This window comes from Oncorhynchus gorbuscha, linkage group LG10 (assembly GCF_021184085.1).
Source record: "Oncorhynchus gorbuscha isolate QuinsamMale2020 ecotype Even-year linkage group LG10, OgorEven_v1.0, whole genome shotgun sequence".
Classification (NCBI taxonomy): Eukaryota; Metazoa; Chordata; class Actinopteri; order Salmoniformes; family Salmonidae; genus Oncorhynchus; species Oncorhynchus gorbuscha.
The window spans coordinates 52,358,116-52,375,977 of NC_060182.1; the positions used below are offsets into that span (position 1 = coordinate 52,358,116).

Genomic DNA, 17,862 nt, shown 5'->3' on the forward strand with positions numbered 1-17,862 from the left:
AAGCGCTGCGTTCCTATGAGTCCCTATTGAGCAGTGAATGGGCTATCAACCAGATTACTCTTTCTCCGTGTTCCCGAAGGTGTCTACAGCATTGTGACGTAGTTTTACACATTTATGTTGAAGAATACCCGTAAGCATTGCGCAAGTGGTCACCTGATGCTGCCAGAGAGATTCTCACGTAAAATACAGAGGTAGCCATTACTCCAATCGGTCCTACTGAAAAACAAATTGTCCCGTTAGCTGATGAAGATTATCTCATAGAACAAAACATAACATTTCCTAAGCCTGTATTTACCAAATAAGTTATTTTCGATGATGATCAAAAAGATACAAAAACACCAGTCATCACCCCATACGCTGTCGAACAAACCAATGGCGGAGTTAGTGCCCGGGGGTGGAGGTCGGCCCCAATCTCCCTGAGTAGACCCCATCCTTCTCTTGCCCTCTCCCCCAATCTCCCTAGTGCAGGGAGCTGGCTGGATGGAGTGGCGCCCAGTTGTGGCCTTGGTAGCAGGCGGAGATCTGGCACCCTCTCCAGGGGGTAGCCATTACTCCAATCGGTCCTACTGAAAAACAAATTGTCCCGTTAGCTGATGAAGATTATCTCATAGAACAAAACATAACATTTCCTAAGCCTGTATTTACCAAATAAGTTATTTTCGATGATTATCAAAAAACATACAAAAACACCAGTCATCACCCCATACGCTGTCGAACAAACCAATGGCGGAGTTAGAGCCCGGGGGTGGAGGTCAGCCCCAATCTCCCTGAGTAGATCCCATCACTTTCTTGCCCTCTCCCCCAATCTCCCTAGTGCAGGGAGCTGGCTGGATGGAGTGGCGCCCAGTTGTGGCCTTGGTAGCAGGCGGAGATCTGGCACCCTCTCCAGGGTGTCGGCCCCCCTTTCCTGAGTTGCCCCCCCCCCCTTGTGCAGGGAGCTGGGTAGATCTAGTGGCTCCCCTTGGTGGCCGGGGTGGAGGTCAGGCCCCCTCTCTGGGAGTTAGCTGCCCCTACTGGTTCGGCCCCAGCACTCTCCGGTCCTCTCCCACCATTTCCTGCTGCAGGGAGCAGGCTAGATGTAATGGCGTCCCCTGGTGGCTACGGGCAGTGGTTGGCCCCAAACAAGCATTCTAATCACCTGAAAATGCACACTGGACAGGTGTAAAGAACATGTAAAAATGACCAAACAAGTTTTTGTAAATGCACTCTGGACCATGGCGGAGTTAGTGCCTACAAAAAGAGGCCATTACTATTTCGCTCTATAGCTTGGACAAGGATCTGGCTGGATGTAAGGTGTCGGGCCCCCCTCCCTGGGTTAGCCTTAGCCCTCTCTAGCCCCCTCCCCCATGTCCCTGGGGAAATTAGCTGGAGTAGTGTTGCCCCCTCTTCAGGGCATCGGCATCTATAAAAAAGAAAGGAAATGACCTGTAAGTTTAGTGTAAAACAACATTTTATAGGTTGATGCGTTTCCAGCGGATCCCATTCCTCACTTGAATCCCATGTAAAGTGATGTGCGTGACAATATGTCTTCTTGTTTGTCTCCCTACCAGCAGACTCGGTCTCTCTGATGGACTGTCTCCACCTTCCACCACCGTGCGCCAAATACTCAAAATGCGAATCTGAAGGCTGACACCCTGAGCCGGTGTGACTGGACAGTAAAGGAGTCAGTCTCAAATGTGAAAACTGTTCACGGGTGTGTAGACTTTCACTAGGCACTGTATACCCATTGCTTCTTGAAGAAAGGTTATACATGCTTGTTGAGCTAAGTTTTACTGTTGTTCCCCATCAGAACAAAACATAGGCATGTTTAACGGAAAACAAACACGGTACATACAGTCGAGAAGAACTACTGAATATAAGATCAGCGTCAACTCACCATCAGTACGACCAAGAATATGTTTTCCACGACGCGGATCCTGTGTTCTGCCTTACAAACAGGACAACGGAATGGATCGCATGCAGTGACCCAAGGAAACGACTCCGAAAAAGAGGGAAACGCAGCGGTGTTCTGGTCAGACTCCGAAAAAGGGCACATCACGCACCACTTCCCAGTATTATTCTTGCCAATGTCCAGTCTCTCGACAACAAGGTTGATGAAATCCGAGCAAGGGTGGCATTCCAGAGGGACATCAGAGACTGCAACGTTCTCTGCTTTACGGAAACATGGCTTACTGGGAAGACGCTATCCAGGGCGGTGCAGCCAACGGGTTTCTCCACGCATCGCGCCGACAGAAACAAACATCTCTCTGGTAAGAAGAGTGGCGGGGGCGTATGCCTCATGACTAACGGGACATGGTGTGATGAAGGAAACATACAGGAACTCAAATCCTTCTGTTCACCTGATTTAGAATTCCTCACAATCAAATGTAGACCGCATTATCTTCCAAGAGAATTCTCTTCGATTATAATCACAGCCGTATATATCCCCCCAAGCAGACACATCGATGGCTCTGAACGAACTTTATTTAACTCTTTGCAAACTGGAAAACATTTATCCGGAGGCTGCATTCATTGTAGCTGGGGATTTTAACAAAGCCAATCTGAAAACAAGACTCCCTAAATTTTATCAGCATATCGATTGCGCAACCAGGGGTGGTAAAACCTTGGATCATTGTTACTCTAACTTCCGCGACGCATATAAGGCCCTGCCCCGCCCCCTTTCGGAAAAGCTGACCACGACTCCATTTTGCTGATCCCTGCCTACAGGCAGAAATTAAAACAAGAGGCTCCCACGCTGAGGTCTGTCCAACGCTGGTCAGACCAAGCTGACTCTACACTCCAAGACTGCTTCCATCACGTGGACTGGGACATGTTTCGTATTGCGTCAGATGGGAATATTGACGAATACGCTGATTCGGTGTGCGAGTTCATTAGAACGTGCGTCGAAGATGTCGTTCCCATAGCAACGATAAAAACATTCCCTAACCAGAAACCGTGGATTGATGGCAGCATTCGCGTGAAACTGAAAGCGCAAACCACTGCTTTTAATCAGGGCAAGGTGTCTGGCAACATGACTGAATACAAACAGTGCAGCTATTCCCTCCGCAAGGCTATTAAACAAGCTAAGCGTCAGTACAGAGACAAAGTGGAATCTCAATTCAATGGCTCAGACACAAGAGGCATGTGGCAGGGTCTACAGTCAATCACGGACTACAAGATGAAATCCAGCCCAGTCACGGACCAGGATGTCTTGCTCCCAGGCAGACTAAATAACTTTTTTGCCCGCTTTGAGGACAATACAGTGCCACTGACACGGCCTGCAACGGAAACATGCGGTCTCTCCTTCACTGCAGCCGAGGTGAGTAAGACATTTAAACGTGTTAACCCTCGCAAGGCTGCAGGCCCAGACGGCATCCCCAGCCGCGCCCTCAGAGCATGCGCAGACCAGCTGGCCGGTGTGTTTACGGACATATTCAATCAATCCCTATACCAGTCTGCTGTTCCCACATGCTTCAAGAGGGCCACCATTGTTCCTGTTCCCAAGAAAGCTAAGGTAACTGAGCTAAACGACTACCGCCCGTAGCACTCACTTCCGTCATCATGAAGTGCTTTGAGAGACTAGTCAAGGACCATATCACCTCCACCCTACCTGACACCCTAGACCCACTCCAATTTGCTTACCGCCCAAATAGGTCCACAGACGATGCAATCTCAACCACACTGCACACTGCCCTAACCCACCTGGACAAGAGGAATACCTATGTGAGAATGCTGTTCATCGACTACAGCTCGGCATTCAACACCATAGTACCCTCCAAGCTCGTCATCAAGCTCGAGACCATGGGTCTCGACCCCGCCCTGTGCAACTGGGTACTGGATTTCCTGACGGGCCGCCCCCAGGTGGTGAGGGTAGGCAACAACATCTCCTCCCCGCTGATCCTCAACACGGGGGCCCCACAAGGGTGCGTTCTGAGCCCTCTCCTGTACTCCCTGTTCACCCACGACTGCGTGGCCACGCACGCCTCCAACTCAATCATCAAGTTTGCGGACGACACAACAGTGGTAGGCTTGATTACCAACAACGACGAGACGGCCTACAGGGAGGAGGTGAGGGCCCTCGGAGTGTGGTGTCAGGAAAATAACCTCACACTCAACATCAACAAAACTAAGGAGATGATTGTGGACTTCAGGAAACAGCAGAGGGAACACCCCCCTATCCACATCGATGGAACAGTAGTGGAGAGGGTAGCTAGTTTTAAGTTCCTCGGCATACACATCACAGACAAACTGAATTGGTCCACTCACACTGACAGCGTCGTGAAGAAGGCGCAGCAGCGCCTCTTCAAGTTCAGGAGGCTGAAGAAATTCGGCTTGTCACCAAAAGCACTCACAAACTTCTACAGATGCACAATCGAGAGCATCCTGGCGGGCTGTATCACCGCCTGGTACGGCAACTGCTCCTCCCTCAACCGTAAGGCTCTCCAGAGGGTAGTGAGGACTGCACAACGCATCACCGGGGGCAAACTACCTGCCCTCCAGGACACCTACACCACCCGATGTTACAGGAAGGCCATAAAGATCATCAAGGACATCAACCACCCGAACCACTGCCTGTTCACCCCGCTATCATCCAGAAGGCAAGGTCAGTACAGGTGCATCAAAGCTGGGACCGAGAGACTGAAAAACAGCTTCTATCTCAAGGCCATCAGACTGTTAAACAGCCACCACTAACATTGAGTGGCTGCTGCCAACACACTGTCATTGACACTGACCCAACTCCAGCCACTTTAATAATGGGAATTGATGGGAAATGATGTAAATATATCACTAGCCACTTTAAACAATGCTACCTTATATAATGTTACTTACCCTACATTATTCATCTCATATGCATATGTATATACTGTACTCTACATCATCGATTGCATCCTTATGTAATACATGTATCACTAGCCACTTTAACTATGCCACTTTGTTTACTTTCGCTACACACTCATCTCATATGTATATACTGTACTCGATACCATCTACTGTATGCTGCTCTGTACCATCACTCATTCATATATCCTTATGTACATATTCCTTATCCCCTTACACTGTGTATAAGACAGTAGTTTTGGAATTGTTAGTTAGATTACTTGTTGGTTATCACTACATTGTCGGAACTAGAAGCACAAGCATTTCGCTACACTCGCATTAACATCTGCTAACCATGTGTATGTGACAAATAAAATTTGATTTGATTTGATTTGACATACATACACACACACACACACACACACACACACACACACATAACATATATAGATAAATAAAAAAAGAAACAGAAGTCACTTGAACCCAGTCTGGCACAAAGAGAAGATTTAAATGGGAGACAAGCCTATACACAATCTATATACACACATACCATTTACCACATAGAATCTAAATATTTTTACAATTGAATTATCGGTAGCCCCTTTTATTTTATTCCAGGCTTTATCAACATTTTCCGCAAACGGAAATACACAATGGAGCACTGACATTCCTGTCTTGCAGGAAATCACGCACAGAACGAGCAGTATGGCTGCTCAATTTCTCCTCATCACTCAGCCACATAATGCCAGGGTATATCTGGTGGACTTTCTGGAATAAGAGCAAGTGTATATCGTGGTAGAACGGGCAATAGAGGATAAAATGAGTTTAATTCTCTATTTCTTCGTGGTAACAATAATTACAGTACATAGTCTTTCCTCTTCTGTTTCACCACAATACCGACCTGTTTCAATACGCAGAGGTAATATCCCTGATCTTACCTGTGCACATAGCGATCTCTTGCTTTTAGGTAGGTTATACACAACAAATCTCTAACACACAAATGCACCCTTGATCAAACAAAAGGTCCTCAATTTGGGTTTATGATTATTCTCTACCCATTTTTTTCACATTGCATCAATAGATTTTTTTGTTGTATCTATTGTTTTATCATGTCTCCCTTAATTTTTTTTTTGTACAGATGTTCACAGTCAGACTGTTTGAAAAAGGTCAGACAGTTCAGTTGCCCAGTCTCCCCCTATGGAATGATGCCATTTAAAATTTTTACTAGCTATTCTGGCAGTTGGCATATCCAACAGTCTATTCTAAAGTTTCACCATACATGCCTTCCAGCTGGCATTATTTGTATGGATATATACAAAGAAATATCCATTTAAAAAAGGTAGTGCATCTAGCCTGCAGTCTTTCCAGCTTCAGTTTGAAATGATTGTGTTAACTGTGTTGTTGGCTAGCTCCTCTCCTTTTCTATGCCAGTGAAATCGCTCCTCATTAGCTCATTATTAGGGATGTATCCAAATAAATGTCACTAAAAAACAGCTCAAACGAAATGCAAATGCAGCTACTGTTGTTATTTTGACTGCACTGTTTGACGTGACTGTAAGTTAAACTCGAACCGCTCCACTTCAGCCCCGTCTATCTATGTCAATGGGGGGCTGTTCAGCCCTCCTTTTCCAAAAGACCATGACCAGCTCCTGTGTCTTGCTCACCTTGAGGGAGAGGTTGTTGTCCTGGCACCGCACTGCCAGTTCTCTGACCTCCTCCCTATAGCCTGTCTCATCGTGGTCGGTGATCAGGCCTACCACTTTTGTGTCATCAGCAAACTTAATGATGCCATTGGATTCGTGCTTGGCCATGCAGTCGTGGGAGAACAGGGAGAAGCAGAGGGGACTAAGTACACACCCCTGAGGGGCCACAGTGTTGAGGATCAGAGTGCCAGATGTGTTCTTGCCTACCCTTACCACCTTGGGGCGGTCTGTCAAGAAGTCCAGGATCCAGTTGCAGAGGGAGAATGTTTAGTCCCAGGGTCCTCAACTTAGTGATGAGCTTTGTGGGTACTATGATGTTGAATGCTGAGCTGAGCTTACATGTTCTATGTTTGAGCTGCTTTTGAAAGAAAAAGTCAAATTAAAAACATTGTCATTGTTGAATTTGATTTTCATTATAGCAAGCTAGGACTGATGGTTTGGTTAGCTAAACTAGGAAGTATGTCTATTTTGTTATCAAGGCAACTACTGTAGCTGCAGTAGCTAAGTAAACTTTATAGCTACTTGTGTTGTGTTAGCTAATCCAAGTTTATAATTTCAAAAGGCTAATTGATCATTAGAAAACCCTTTTGCAATTATGTTAGCACAGCTGAAAACTTGTCCTGATTAAAGAAGCAATAAAACGGGCCTTTGGACTTGTTGAGTATCTGGAGCATCAGCATTTGTGGTTTCGATTACAGGCTCAAAATGGCCAGAAACAAATACCTTTCTTCTGAAACTCGTTAGTCTATTCTTATTCTGTGAAATTAAGGCTATTCCAAGAAACTGACGATCTTGAAAAACGCTGTGTGCTACTCCCTTCACAGAACAGCTCAAACAGGCTCTAACCAGAATAGAAAGAGGAGTGGGAGGCCCCGGTGCACAACTGAGCAAGAGGACAAGTACATTAGAGTGTCTAGTTTGAAAAACAGACACCTCACAAGTCCTCAACTGGCAGCTTCATGAAATAGTACCCGCAAAACACCATTCTCAACAGTGAAGAGGTGACTCCGGGATGCTGGCATTCTAGGCAGAGTTGCAAAGAAAAAGCCATATCTCAGGCTGGCCAATAAAAATAAAACATTAACATGGGCAAAAGAACACAGTCACTGGACAGAGGAACTCTCCCTAGAAGGCCAGCATCCCGGAGTCGCCTCTTCACTGTTGACGTTGAGACAGTGTTTTGCAGGTACTATTTAATGAAGCTGCCAGTTGAGGACTTGTGAGGAGTCTGTTTCTCAAACTAGACACTCTAATATACTTGATCAATTAGCCTTTTAAAATTATAAACTTGGAATAGCTAACACAACGTGTCATTGGAACACAGGACTGATGGTTGTTGATAATGGGCCTTTGTACACCTATGTAGAGATTCCATTTAAAAAATCTGCCTTTTCCAGCTACAATAGTAATTTAGAACATTAACAATGTCTACACTGTATTTCTGATCAATTTGATGTTATTTTAACGTACAAAAAAAATATTTTCTTTCAAAAACAAGGACATTTTTACTTGACCCCAAACTTTTGATCGGGGGTGTACATTTGCAATCAAAAATGTATCATTGAGTTAATAAAGCTGCATACAAACATGGTCTCTTTTTTGCTTTCTTGAATAAGGCAGCTACAAAATGCATCTGTTTCAGTCTAACTCTGTGCTTTCTGTGGTGGTGGGGCAGCCAGCGGAAAATACGGAGTGTAGGGGTTTGTAATGTTCTTTAGTTGAGCCGTGATTGGCTCAGTGTTCTGCCACTCATGGGGACATTTTGTCACTGCAAACTCTACAGGGAGAGCTCGCAAATTCAAGCCTCTTGGGTGCTGCCATAGAATTGCAGCGTCACTACGGCCTGTGGTTAGATTCCAGGCTGTGTCATAGCCGGCCGGGACCGGGAGTCCCATAGGGTGGCACACAATTGGCCCAGCGTCGTCCGGGTTCGGGGAGGGTTTGGTCGGTGGGGCTTTACTTGGCTTATCGTGCTCTAGCGACTCCCTGTGGTGGTCCGTGTGCCTGCTGGCTGACAATGATTGTCAGTTAAACAGTGTTTCCTCTGACACATTGGTGCAGCTGGCTTCCGGGTTAATCGAGCGGGTGTTAATGCGGTTATGTTTCGGAGGATGCATGACTCGACCTTCGTGTCTCCCGAGCTCGCTGGGGAGTGGCAGCGATGAGACAAGATGGTAATTACGAAATTGGAAAAAAAGGTTTAAAAAAATATATATATTTAAGGTCCCATCCAAGAATGCTCAAGGTCATTGACCACAGATAAAATGATGTCAAATCACGTTATATGTACTGTGGCTTTGATTGAACTGATCATGTCAACATCATACTTTCAAAATCTTAGCTAGCAAGCTAGCAGTCATCATCATTAATTAAGTCGACAGTCTACCAGCAAATCCTTTTCCATCCTTGTCGTATGAAGAGAAATTATAGGTAAAAACTTATCGGTGCTCATCGGCCATTGGACATAAACATTACACAACAATGAGTGGTTTGGAAGGAATCTGTGGCTAACTGCAAGCATAGCAAAACAATCACTAACCTGCTATACAGAGGAGTGGATGTATGGTCCAAGTCAGGGTTGAAGGGTCTCTTTTCCAACCTTAAAAGGATAAACATATAAAGTTGGACATGCTGTCAATCCAGCATGACTTCTGCCGCATTCGAAACAACTGGAAATTCGGAACTGGGAAATCTCAGACTTCAGTGAGTTCAAGACAACTGGGAACTTTAAAAAAAGAAATAGCTCCGCCTGGGAAAATAAGTTTCGAATGGTCATCCAACTCGGAATTCCAAGTTGGGATCTCGGGTCTCTTTCTAGATCTCCAAACTGAAGATCACGGAGTTCATGATTCAACCTTGTTTTTTTCCGAGTTCCCAGTTGTCTTGAAAGCACCATAAATCCAGAGAATGCTAGACTTTGATGACAAAGTTTGATGAACAATTTTACCACGAAGGACCACCACCTCCCTGTTCAAGTGAGCACAGCACAACTAGGTGTCTTGTATACTGCTGCATAAATTATGTAATATGCCAGGGAGATATATACACTGTAGCTAAATACTTAGTGTATGTTCTGTAGTAAGCTGTTAGTAGCCCATGTGCCTCACGCTCATAATTTAAGCCTATTGTTCTGACTTGGTTGTGCTGGTTGAGGGAATGCCAAGAGTGTGCAAAGCTGTCATCAAGGCATTTGGGTGGCTATTTGAAGAATCTCAAAAATAAAATATATTTTGATTTGTTTAACACGGATTTGGTTAATAAATGATTCCATATGTGTTATTTCATTGTTTTGATGTCTTCACTATTATTCTACAATGTAGAAAATAGTACAAATAAATAAAAACACTTGAATGAGTAGGTGTTCTAAAACTTTTGATCAGTAGTGTAAGTATACAGACCCTTTACTCAGTACTTTGTTGAAGCACCTTTGGCAGTGATTACAGCATTGAGTCTTCTTGGGTATGACGCTACAAGCTTGGTAGACCTGTTTTGGGAGTGTGTCCCATTTTTCTCTGCAGACTCTCTCAAGCTCTGTCAGGTTAGATGGGGAGCGTTGCTGCACAGCTATTTTCAGGTCTCTCCAGAGATGTTCGATCGGGTTCAAGTCCGGGCTCTGGCTGGGCCACTCAAGACTTGTCCCGAAGCCACTCCTGCGTTGTCTTGCTGTGTGCCTAGGGTCATTGTCCTGTTGGAATGTGAACCTTCACTCCAGTCTGAGGTCCTGAGCGATTTGGAGCAGGTTTTCATCAAGTATCTGTCTGTACTTTGCTCTGTTCATGTTTCCCTCAATTCTGGCTAGTCTCCCAGTCCCTACCGCTGAAAAACATCCCAATAGCATGATGCTGTCACCACCATGCTTCACCGAGATGGTGCCAAGTTTCTTCCAGATGTGACGCTTGGCATTCAGGCCGAAGAGTTCCATCTTGGTTTCATTAGACCAGATAATCTTGTTTCTCATGGTCTGGGAGTCTTTAGGTGCCTTTTGGCAAACTTCAAGCGGGCTGAAATGTGCCTTTTACTGAGGAGTGGCTTCCGTCTGGCCACTCTACCATAATGGCCTGATTGGTGGAGTGCTGAAGAGATGGTTGTCCTTCTGGAAGGTTCTCCCATCTCTACAGAGGAACTCTAGAACTCTCGAGTTCTAGAGTCGAGTTCCTGGTCACCTCCCTGACCAAGGCACTTCTCCCCCGATTGCTTATTTTGGTCGGGTGGTCAGCTCTAGGAAGAGTCGTGGTGGTTCCAATCTTCTTCCGCTTAAGAATGATGGAGGCCACTTTGTTCTTGGGGACCTTCAGTACTGCTGAATTTGTTTGGCACCCTTGCCCAGATCTGTGCCTCGACACAATCCTGTCTCGGAGCTCTTTGGACAATTGACTTTGCTCTGACATGCACTGTCAACTTTGGGACCTTATATTGACAGGTGTGTGCCTTTACAAATCATGTCCAATCAAATGAATTTACCACAGGTGGACTCCAAGTTGAAGAAACATCTCAAGGATGATCAATAGAAACAGGATGCACCTTGGCTCAATTTCAAGTCTCATAGCTCATTTTTTTGCTAATATTTCTAAAAACCTGTTTTCGCTTTGTCATTATGGGGTAGATTTCAGAGGATTTTTATTTATTTAATCCATTTTAGAATAAGGCTATATGTGGAAAAAGTCAAGGTGTCTGAATACTTTCCGAAGGCACTGGATATAGAGAGTTGGGCCATTGCTGTTTCTGTCAGAACATTTAGAGAGCTCCACTTTCTTCTCCATAGCCGTTACTAATTGACCCTTCGTTGTACTGATTATTTCAGATAGTTTTCAAAACCTATGAAGATGTCCAGTGAAAGCAGATATGCAATTTGTTGACAACACAACATAGTACAGACTTGGATACACGTTATCCCTAATGCTAATCAATAACAACATCTGTTAAATTTGCTTGTTTACAGCGGTAATTTCATAGGGGAATTGTCAGAGGTGCTCTCGTACTGTTACATCACCAAAATGTTAAGAATAACGGTGCAAACATGGCAGCTATTCTAAAACCTGGCCCAACTACTTCAGAAAGTATTCACACCCCTTGACCTATTCCCTACTTTGTTGTGGAAAAGATTTGCTCAACAAGTCACATAAATCACAAGGAATAATAGTGTTTAACATGATTTTTTTTTAATGAATATGTCACCTCTGTACCTCACACGTAAAATTATCTGTAATGTCCCCCAGTCGAGCTGTGCATTTCAAACACAGATTCACCCACAAAGTCCAGTGAGGTTTTACAATGCCTCGCAAAGAGGGGCGTGCACCTTTTGGTTTAAAAAAATCAGACATTGAATATCCCTTTGAGCATTGTGAAGTTCTTAATTTCAGTTTGGATGATGTATTAATACACCAAGTCAATACAAATATACAGGTGTCCTTCCTAACTCAGTTGCTGGAGATGAAGGACACCGCTCAGGGTTCTTACCGTGAGGTCAATGTTGACTTTAAAACAGTTACACAGTTTAATGGCTGTGATAGGAAAAAACTGAGGATGGATCAATAACATTATAGTAGTTACTCCAGAATACTAACCTAATTGACAGAGTGAAAAGAAGGAAGCCTGTACATAATACAAAATATTTTTAAAAAATGCATCCTGTTTGCAACAAGGCACGAAAGTAATACTGCAAGAAATGTGGCAAAACAATTCACTTTTTGTCCTGAAAACAAAGTATTATGTATAGGACAAATCCAATATAACACATTACTGAGTACCACTCTTCATATTTTCAAGCATAGTGGTGGCTGCATAATGTTATGGGGATACTTGTAATCGTTAAGGACTGGGGAGTTTTTCAGGATAAACCGAATGGAGCTAAGCACAGGCAAAATCTGCTTTCCACTAGACACCGGGAGATTAATTCACCTTCCAGCAGGACAATAAACTAAACACAAGCCAAATCTGCACTGGAGTTGCTTACGAAGAAGACATTGAATGTTCCTGAGTGGCCAAGTTACAGCGTTGACTTAAATCTACTTGAAAATGTATGGCAAGACCTGAATATGGTGTCAAGCAATGATCAACAACGAATTTGACAGGGCTTGAAGAATTTAGAAAATAATAATGGGCAAATGTTGCACAAACCAGGTGTGGAAAACTCTTAGAGACATACCCAAAAAGACGCCTGTAGTCACTGCCAAAGTTGTTTCTACAAATTATTGACTCATAGGTATCAATACTTATGTAAATTAGCTATTTCTGTATTTCCTTTTCAATACATTTGCAAAAAAAAAAAAACATGTTTTTACTTTGTTATTATGGGTTATTGTGTGTATATGGGTGAGAGGAAAAAAACTAACTATTTAATACATTTTGAATTCAGGCTGTAACAACCAAAAGGTGGAATAAGTCAAGAGGCATGAATATTTTCTGAAGGCACTGTATACGGCTCTTGGTCTTGTCTACTTAGTTGTGAGTGGAGTTGGATGTCACACTTCCTCTTCCGTCTCTGGCTCCAGCATCTCTGCCACGTCATATAGTAGTGATATCAGAAGGAGGAAGAAAAAATAATCTGTTTCGATCAATGATGTAAACTAGTGATACTCTCGAAGAAGGAGATCGATCAAGTATTCATTCCGATATTTATTCATCTGTACGTGTCCTTACATTGATGTCACCGTAAGTACATTGACATATTTTCTTGATTTAGCTAGCCACATTAGCATAGCTGAAGAGCAATGTTGTGAAGTGTAGCTAACGTCAACTAGCCAGCAGATCTCTGATTAATTCTATAATTAGCTAGCTATAATTAACATGTTAGCAAGTAGTTACTCTCTCTAGCTAGCTAGTTGTTGTAACGTTAGCTTGTCAGGGAAAACATTTTTCAGGAAAAAGATTGTGGTACTATGGAAACTCATGGCAAAGATATCTATAACTAAACCATTGTTCTATCTGTGCTTGTGTCAACATAGTTACTGTGCCTTTTGGAAATAGTGAACATTTTATGACAGCTAGCAGTGGTGTAAAAAGTACCCAATGGTCATACTTGAGTGAAAGTAAAGATACCTTAATAGAAAATGACTCACGTAAAAGTCACCCAGTAAAATACTACTTGAGTAAAAGTAAAATATTTGGTTTTAAATATACATAAGTATCAAAAGAACATGTAATTGCTCAAATATACTAAAGTATCAAAAGTTAGAAATCATTTCAAATCCCATATGTTAAGCAAACCAGAGGACACCATTTTCTTGTTGTATTTACATATGGTCAGGGGCACACTTCAACACTCGGACATAATTTACAAATGAAGTATTTGTGGTTCGTGAGTCCACCAGGTCGGAGGCAGTAGGGATGGCCAGGGATGTTCTCTTGATAAGTGCTTGCATTCAAAATGTAACGAGTACTTTTGGGTGTCAGGAAAAATGGATGGAGTACAAAGTCCATTATTTTCTTTACGAATGTAGTGAAGTAAAAAATACGACTTAGGTAGTACTTTAAAGTATTTTTTACTTAAGTACGTTTTACCACAGACCGCTAGCAATGAACTAACCTTGCTCTTCTAGATTCATCAAGGGAAAAAATATAAACACTTCCATAACTAGACCAGTCCTTCACTGTTTATGAAACAATTCTAGGCAAGACAATTGACTTTGACCACCATCAGTCAGTTATTCTACTTGGCAAAAGGTGGACTGTAGGCCTAAATTCTTGTTCTATGGCTGCACCCAAATGTGTCCACATAGTGGGGTAGGTCCAACTCCTGTTACACTTCCTGGATAGGAGGAGAGTATTGGAGGGCATATTCTGAACACAATACAGTTGTAATTCAATCCCAGTAAATGTGAGATAAGAAGTTATTTCACCTGACAAAGCCAAGAGGACAGAATAGTGTCATTAAATGATTTATACAATTTCCTCAAGTTGAATGTTAGTCACTCACTGACATTGTCTACCATTTTGGAAACTGCCCTGAGTGTCTTTCAACCCAAATTTAGACTCATTTTGTTCCTCGGTACTATTTTATACCGTATTTGCTCGGTCAAAGTCCACTGTCTGTACATCAGAACTGAATTCGTAATTTCAAAAGTAAACATATTAAGCTAATCTTGGAGAAAGGATTTACACACTACATACAGTCAGTATTTGATTAGTACATATATCCTATTCCCACACCTTTAGGTCACAGTTTTGCTAACATTAAACGTGTGTGTGTGTGTGTGTGTGTGTGTGTGTGTGTGTGTGTGTGTGTGTGTGTGTGTGTGTGTGTGTGTGTGTGTAGAGCCTGTGGGATGCTGCTGGATGAGACCCCACTATTCGAGCCAGCTCTGCTCCAGGAGCTGGACTGGAGTAGCAAGACAGTGTCCTTCTCTCCCCCAATCTCCCCCTCCCAGCCTGGGGAAGGTCTGGTCCTCAGGCCCCTCTGCACAGCTGACTTCAACAGGGGTAAGGAAGGAAGGGCCACTACAACACAATGCTTTATCTGGGTTGTGTGCATTCGGCACCAACCGGAAGAAAACGGACTGAAGCAGGAACGGTCATTTTGAGTTTTCCGTTGCAAAACCTTTTGCTACAGTGTTCCCTTATGAGCACGACCCTGACTGACATATTCCAAATAATAAGACTGACTTAGCTGAACAACAATAAGAGACTGACTGACTTGTCCCTTACAATAGTGGCATTCCTGAAAGTCAGTGCTTTCACAATAAGAGACTGACATGTCTGGCTCAACAGTCGTGCATTCTATTCTATGTCTAAAATAAAATGTTGAATGTAAGTTTCCTAATAGTTCCAATGTTGTTTTTGCTACACAGGATTCTACAAGGTGTTATCCCAACTCACAACTGCAGGGGATGTTACGCCAGAGCAGTTTATTAGTAAGTTCCAATCAAAGCTTAGGTATGGCAATACACATAGACTGTTTAATTTTGACAGTGGCTTTTGACATGTTGTAAAGTGAATGTACATTCAGATTTTTCAAAGGCATGGTATGTAAATCCTAAAACAAACATTAAAAAAATATTGATATGCTTAAGAGCCATACTATCGTTTACTGCTAAGAACTGGTTATTTTATTTTACCTTTTATTTCGATAGGGAGTCATGCCGAGACCAAGGTCTCTTTTACTAATGAGCCTTGTATACACATCAATACACAATCATAGAAAACAAACATTCTCCGGTAAAAAGGTCCTCAATAAGCCTTTTGCCATATAATATCCTGTCCATCAGATGTAGATGCACACACTACCCAAAATGATCCTGTATATTCTCTCGTAGAGAAATTTGAGCACATGAAAAAGACTGGGGACTACTATGTCATCGTGGTGGAGGACACAAACCTGGGACAGATTGTTGCCACGGCCACATTAATCACAGAGCACAAATTCATTCATTCCTGTGCAAAGGTAGGGTTTACCAACAAGCAATTTACATTAAACCCTCCCTGGGTCTATGTCAACTCCTTTTTGATTGATGTACTGGGCCGAATCGTGACAGACACACGCGTAACATTGCATTGATGACAATGGGATATTTTGCTCAAAACCACACGTTTGTCACATAGTTAATCAGCCCATTGAAGACTTCTGAATGTCTGACATTTTGTCTCATTCACAGAGAGGAAGGGTGGAGGAGGTGGTTGTCAGTGACGTGTGCCGGGGAAAACAGCTGGGGAAATTGTGAGTAGTCTCCACTGAGCTTAAAGGAAAAATCCACCAAAAAAACAATTCCACTGTTAAGTCTCAAAATGTTTTGCATGTCAGCAGTCAGTTTGCTTCTTGAAAGTCCTATTGACAAGAAGCAGTGTCACTTGCCACATTTTAATTTTTTTAACTAGGCAAGTCAGTTAAGAACAAATTCTTATTTACAATGAAGGCCTAGGAACAGTGGGTTAACTGCCTTGTTCAGTGGCAGAATTATATATTTTTACCTTGTCAGCTCGGGGATTCGATCTAGCAACCTTTCGGTTACTGACCCAACTCTCTAACCACGAGGCTACCCGCCACCCCATCATGATGACTTGACTGCGGACATGCAAAATATTTTGGGACTGTATGAACAGTAAACTAATGGAAAAAAATACCAAAATATAGTTTGACTTAATTGGTAGTCCTTCCAACCCCTGTTCTGGAATACTATCTGGTAAACATGTGCGTTACATTTCACAGTGAGGTTGTAGCTTTAGCCTACTTGTCTCGCAAAACAAGGTGAGCTATTGTCCTTTAACGGTTCTTGTTCTCTCACCAATTTCAGGTTAGTGTCGACCCTCACTCTCCTCAGCAAAAAACTAGATTGCTATAAAATAACATTGGAATGTGCACCCAAGAACGTGGCCTTCTACACAAAGTTTAGCTACTCCGCATCAGACGAGACTTACATGCAGTGTCGGTTCTTTGATTGAGCGTCGTTCTCCCTCCCTGGGATTTGACTTGAAGAAATTGGTTCCAGGACATTGTCATATTGGTTCAACATCCTAGGATCCCCTAACGTTCAAGTCATCTCCCCACCGTCAGTCACCGTCCCTCTGGTCACAAAGCTACCTCACCTGGGGGAGATTTGGCATTGTGTCCCTGGCTTCTTAACAAAGGAATGTCAATCCAGTCTGGAATTTGGGACTTCTGCACATGCAATAAAGTGCTCTCTGCACTTTATAGGAAACACATTGAATGATTTCCTATTTTTCAGTTTTTTGATTCAAATGTATGTGTTAGAGGGTTTAGTTAATATTTACATATGTTAATTGCAACTTAAGATTTGTAGACTGGTCCACATGTGAGAAGTCCCACGTACTACAAAGACCATTTGGTAACGGTTTGATACCTTAATGTAGGGCAGAAAACTTGGGACATTCATTATGCTAAGGTACTGCATATTTATTGAGAAATTTGACAATTATCCGCTGAAATTGTATTTTCTGTTCATTGGCAAAAATACTTTGATCTCCGTGCCCTTTAGACTGATAACTGTGCTGGCAAACTATTGGCCTATGGGGCAGCAGAGAATGACTCAAGTTTGATATGCTTTCACTAGTGATCAATGGTACATGGGTTATTTCAGACCTCAGGAAGTTCAAGTTGTACACAAGTAAAATCATGTATAGGTTTGAGGGAATTCTGTTCTAGAAAATACATAGCTACATTTGGTATGAAGATATGGGGTAAATTAAATGGAATTGTAGTGAAAGCTTATTTATTCAACCTTTAGGTTTTTCAGTTTAGTTTCATAATTATGCTGTTAGTCTTGGCAACTGGGGACATTTTTATTCTATGTAAAAATGCTAATAAATTATTTTTACACTGGTTGTTACTTTGGTCAAAATACAAAAACCTAATGTATAATATTTGGGAGCAATGTGTTAAATTGATAAAGAATGCTAGAAACAGACAAAA

At 42.8% G+C, this 17,862-nt stretch overlaps 1 protein-coding gene across 1 annotated transcript; it reads left to right on the plus strand.

Moving 5' to 3' along the window:
- Positions 1 to 12,955: 12,955 nt before the first annotated feature.
- Positions 12,956 to 17,772, plus strand: gnpnat1 (glucosamine-phosphate N-acetyltransferase 1). Its single transcript, XM_046366376.1, has 6 exons — positions 12,956 to 13,151; positions 14,755 to 14,918; positions 15,287 to 15,349; positions 15,752 to 15,879; positions 16,091 to 16,152; positions 16,727 to 17,772. Exons 1-6 carry the CDS (start codon positions 13,144 to 13,146, stop codon positions 16,872 to 16,874), a joined length of 573 nt encoding a protein of 190 aa, XP_046222332.1. The 5' UTR covers positions 12,956 to 13,143; the 3' UTR covers positions 16,875 to 17,772.
- The last annotated feature ends 90 nt before the right edge of the window (positions 17,773 to 17,862 follow it).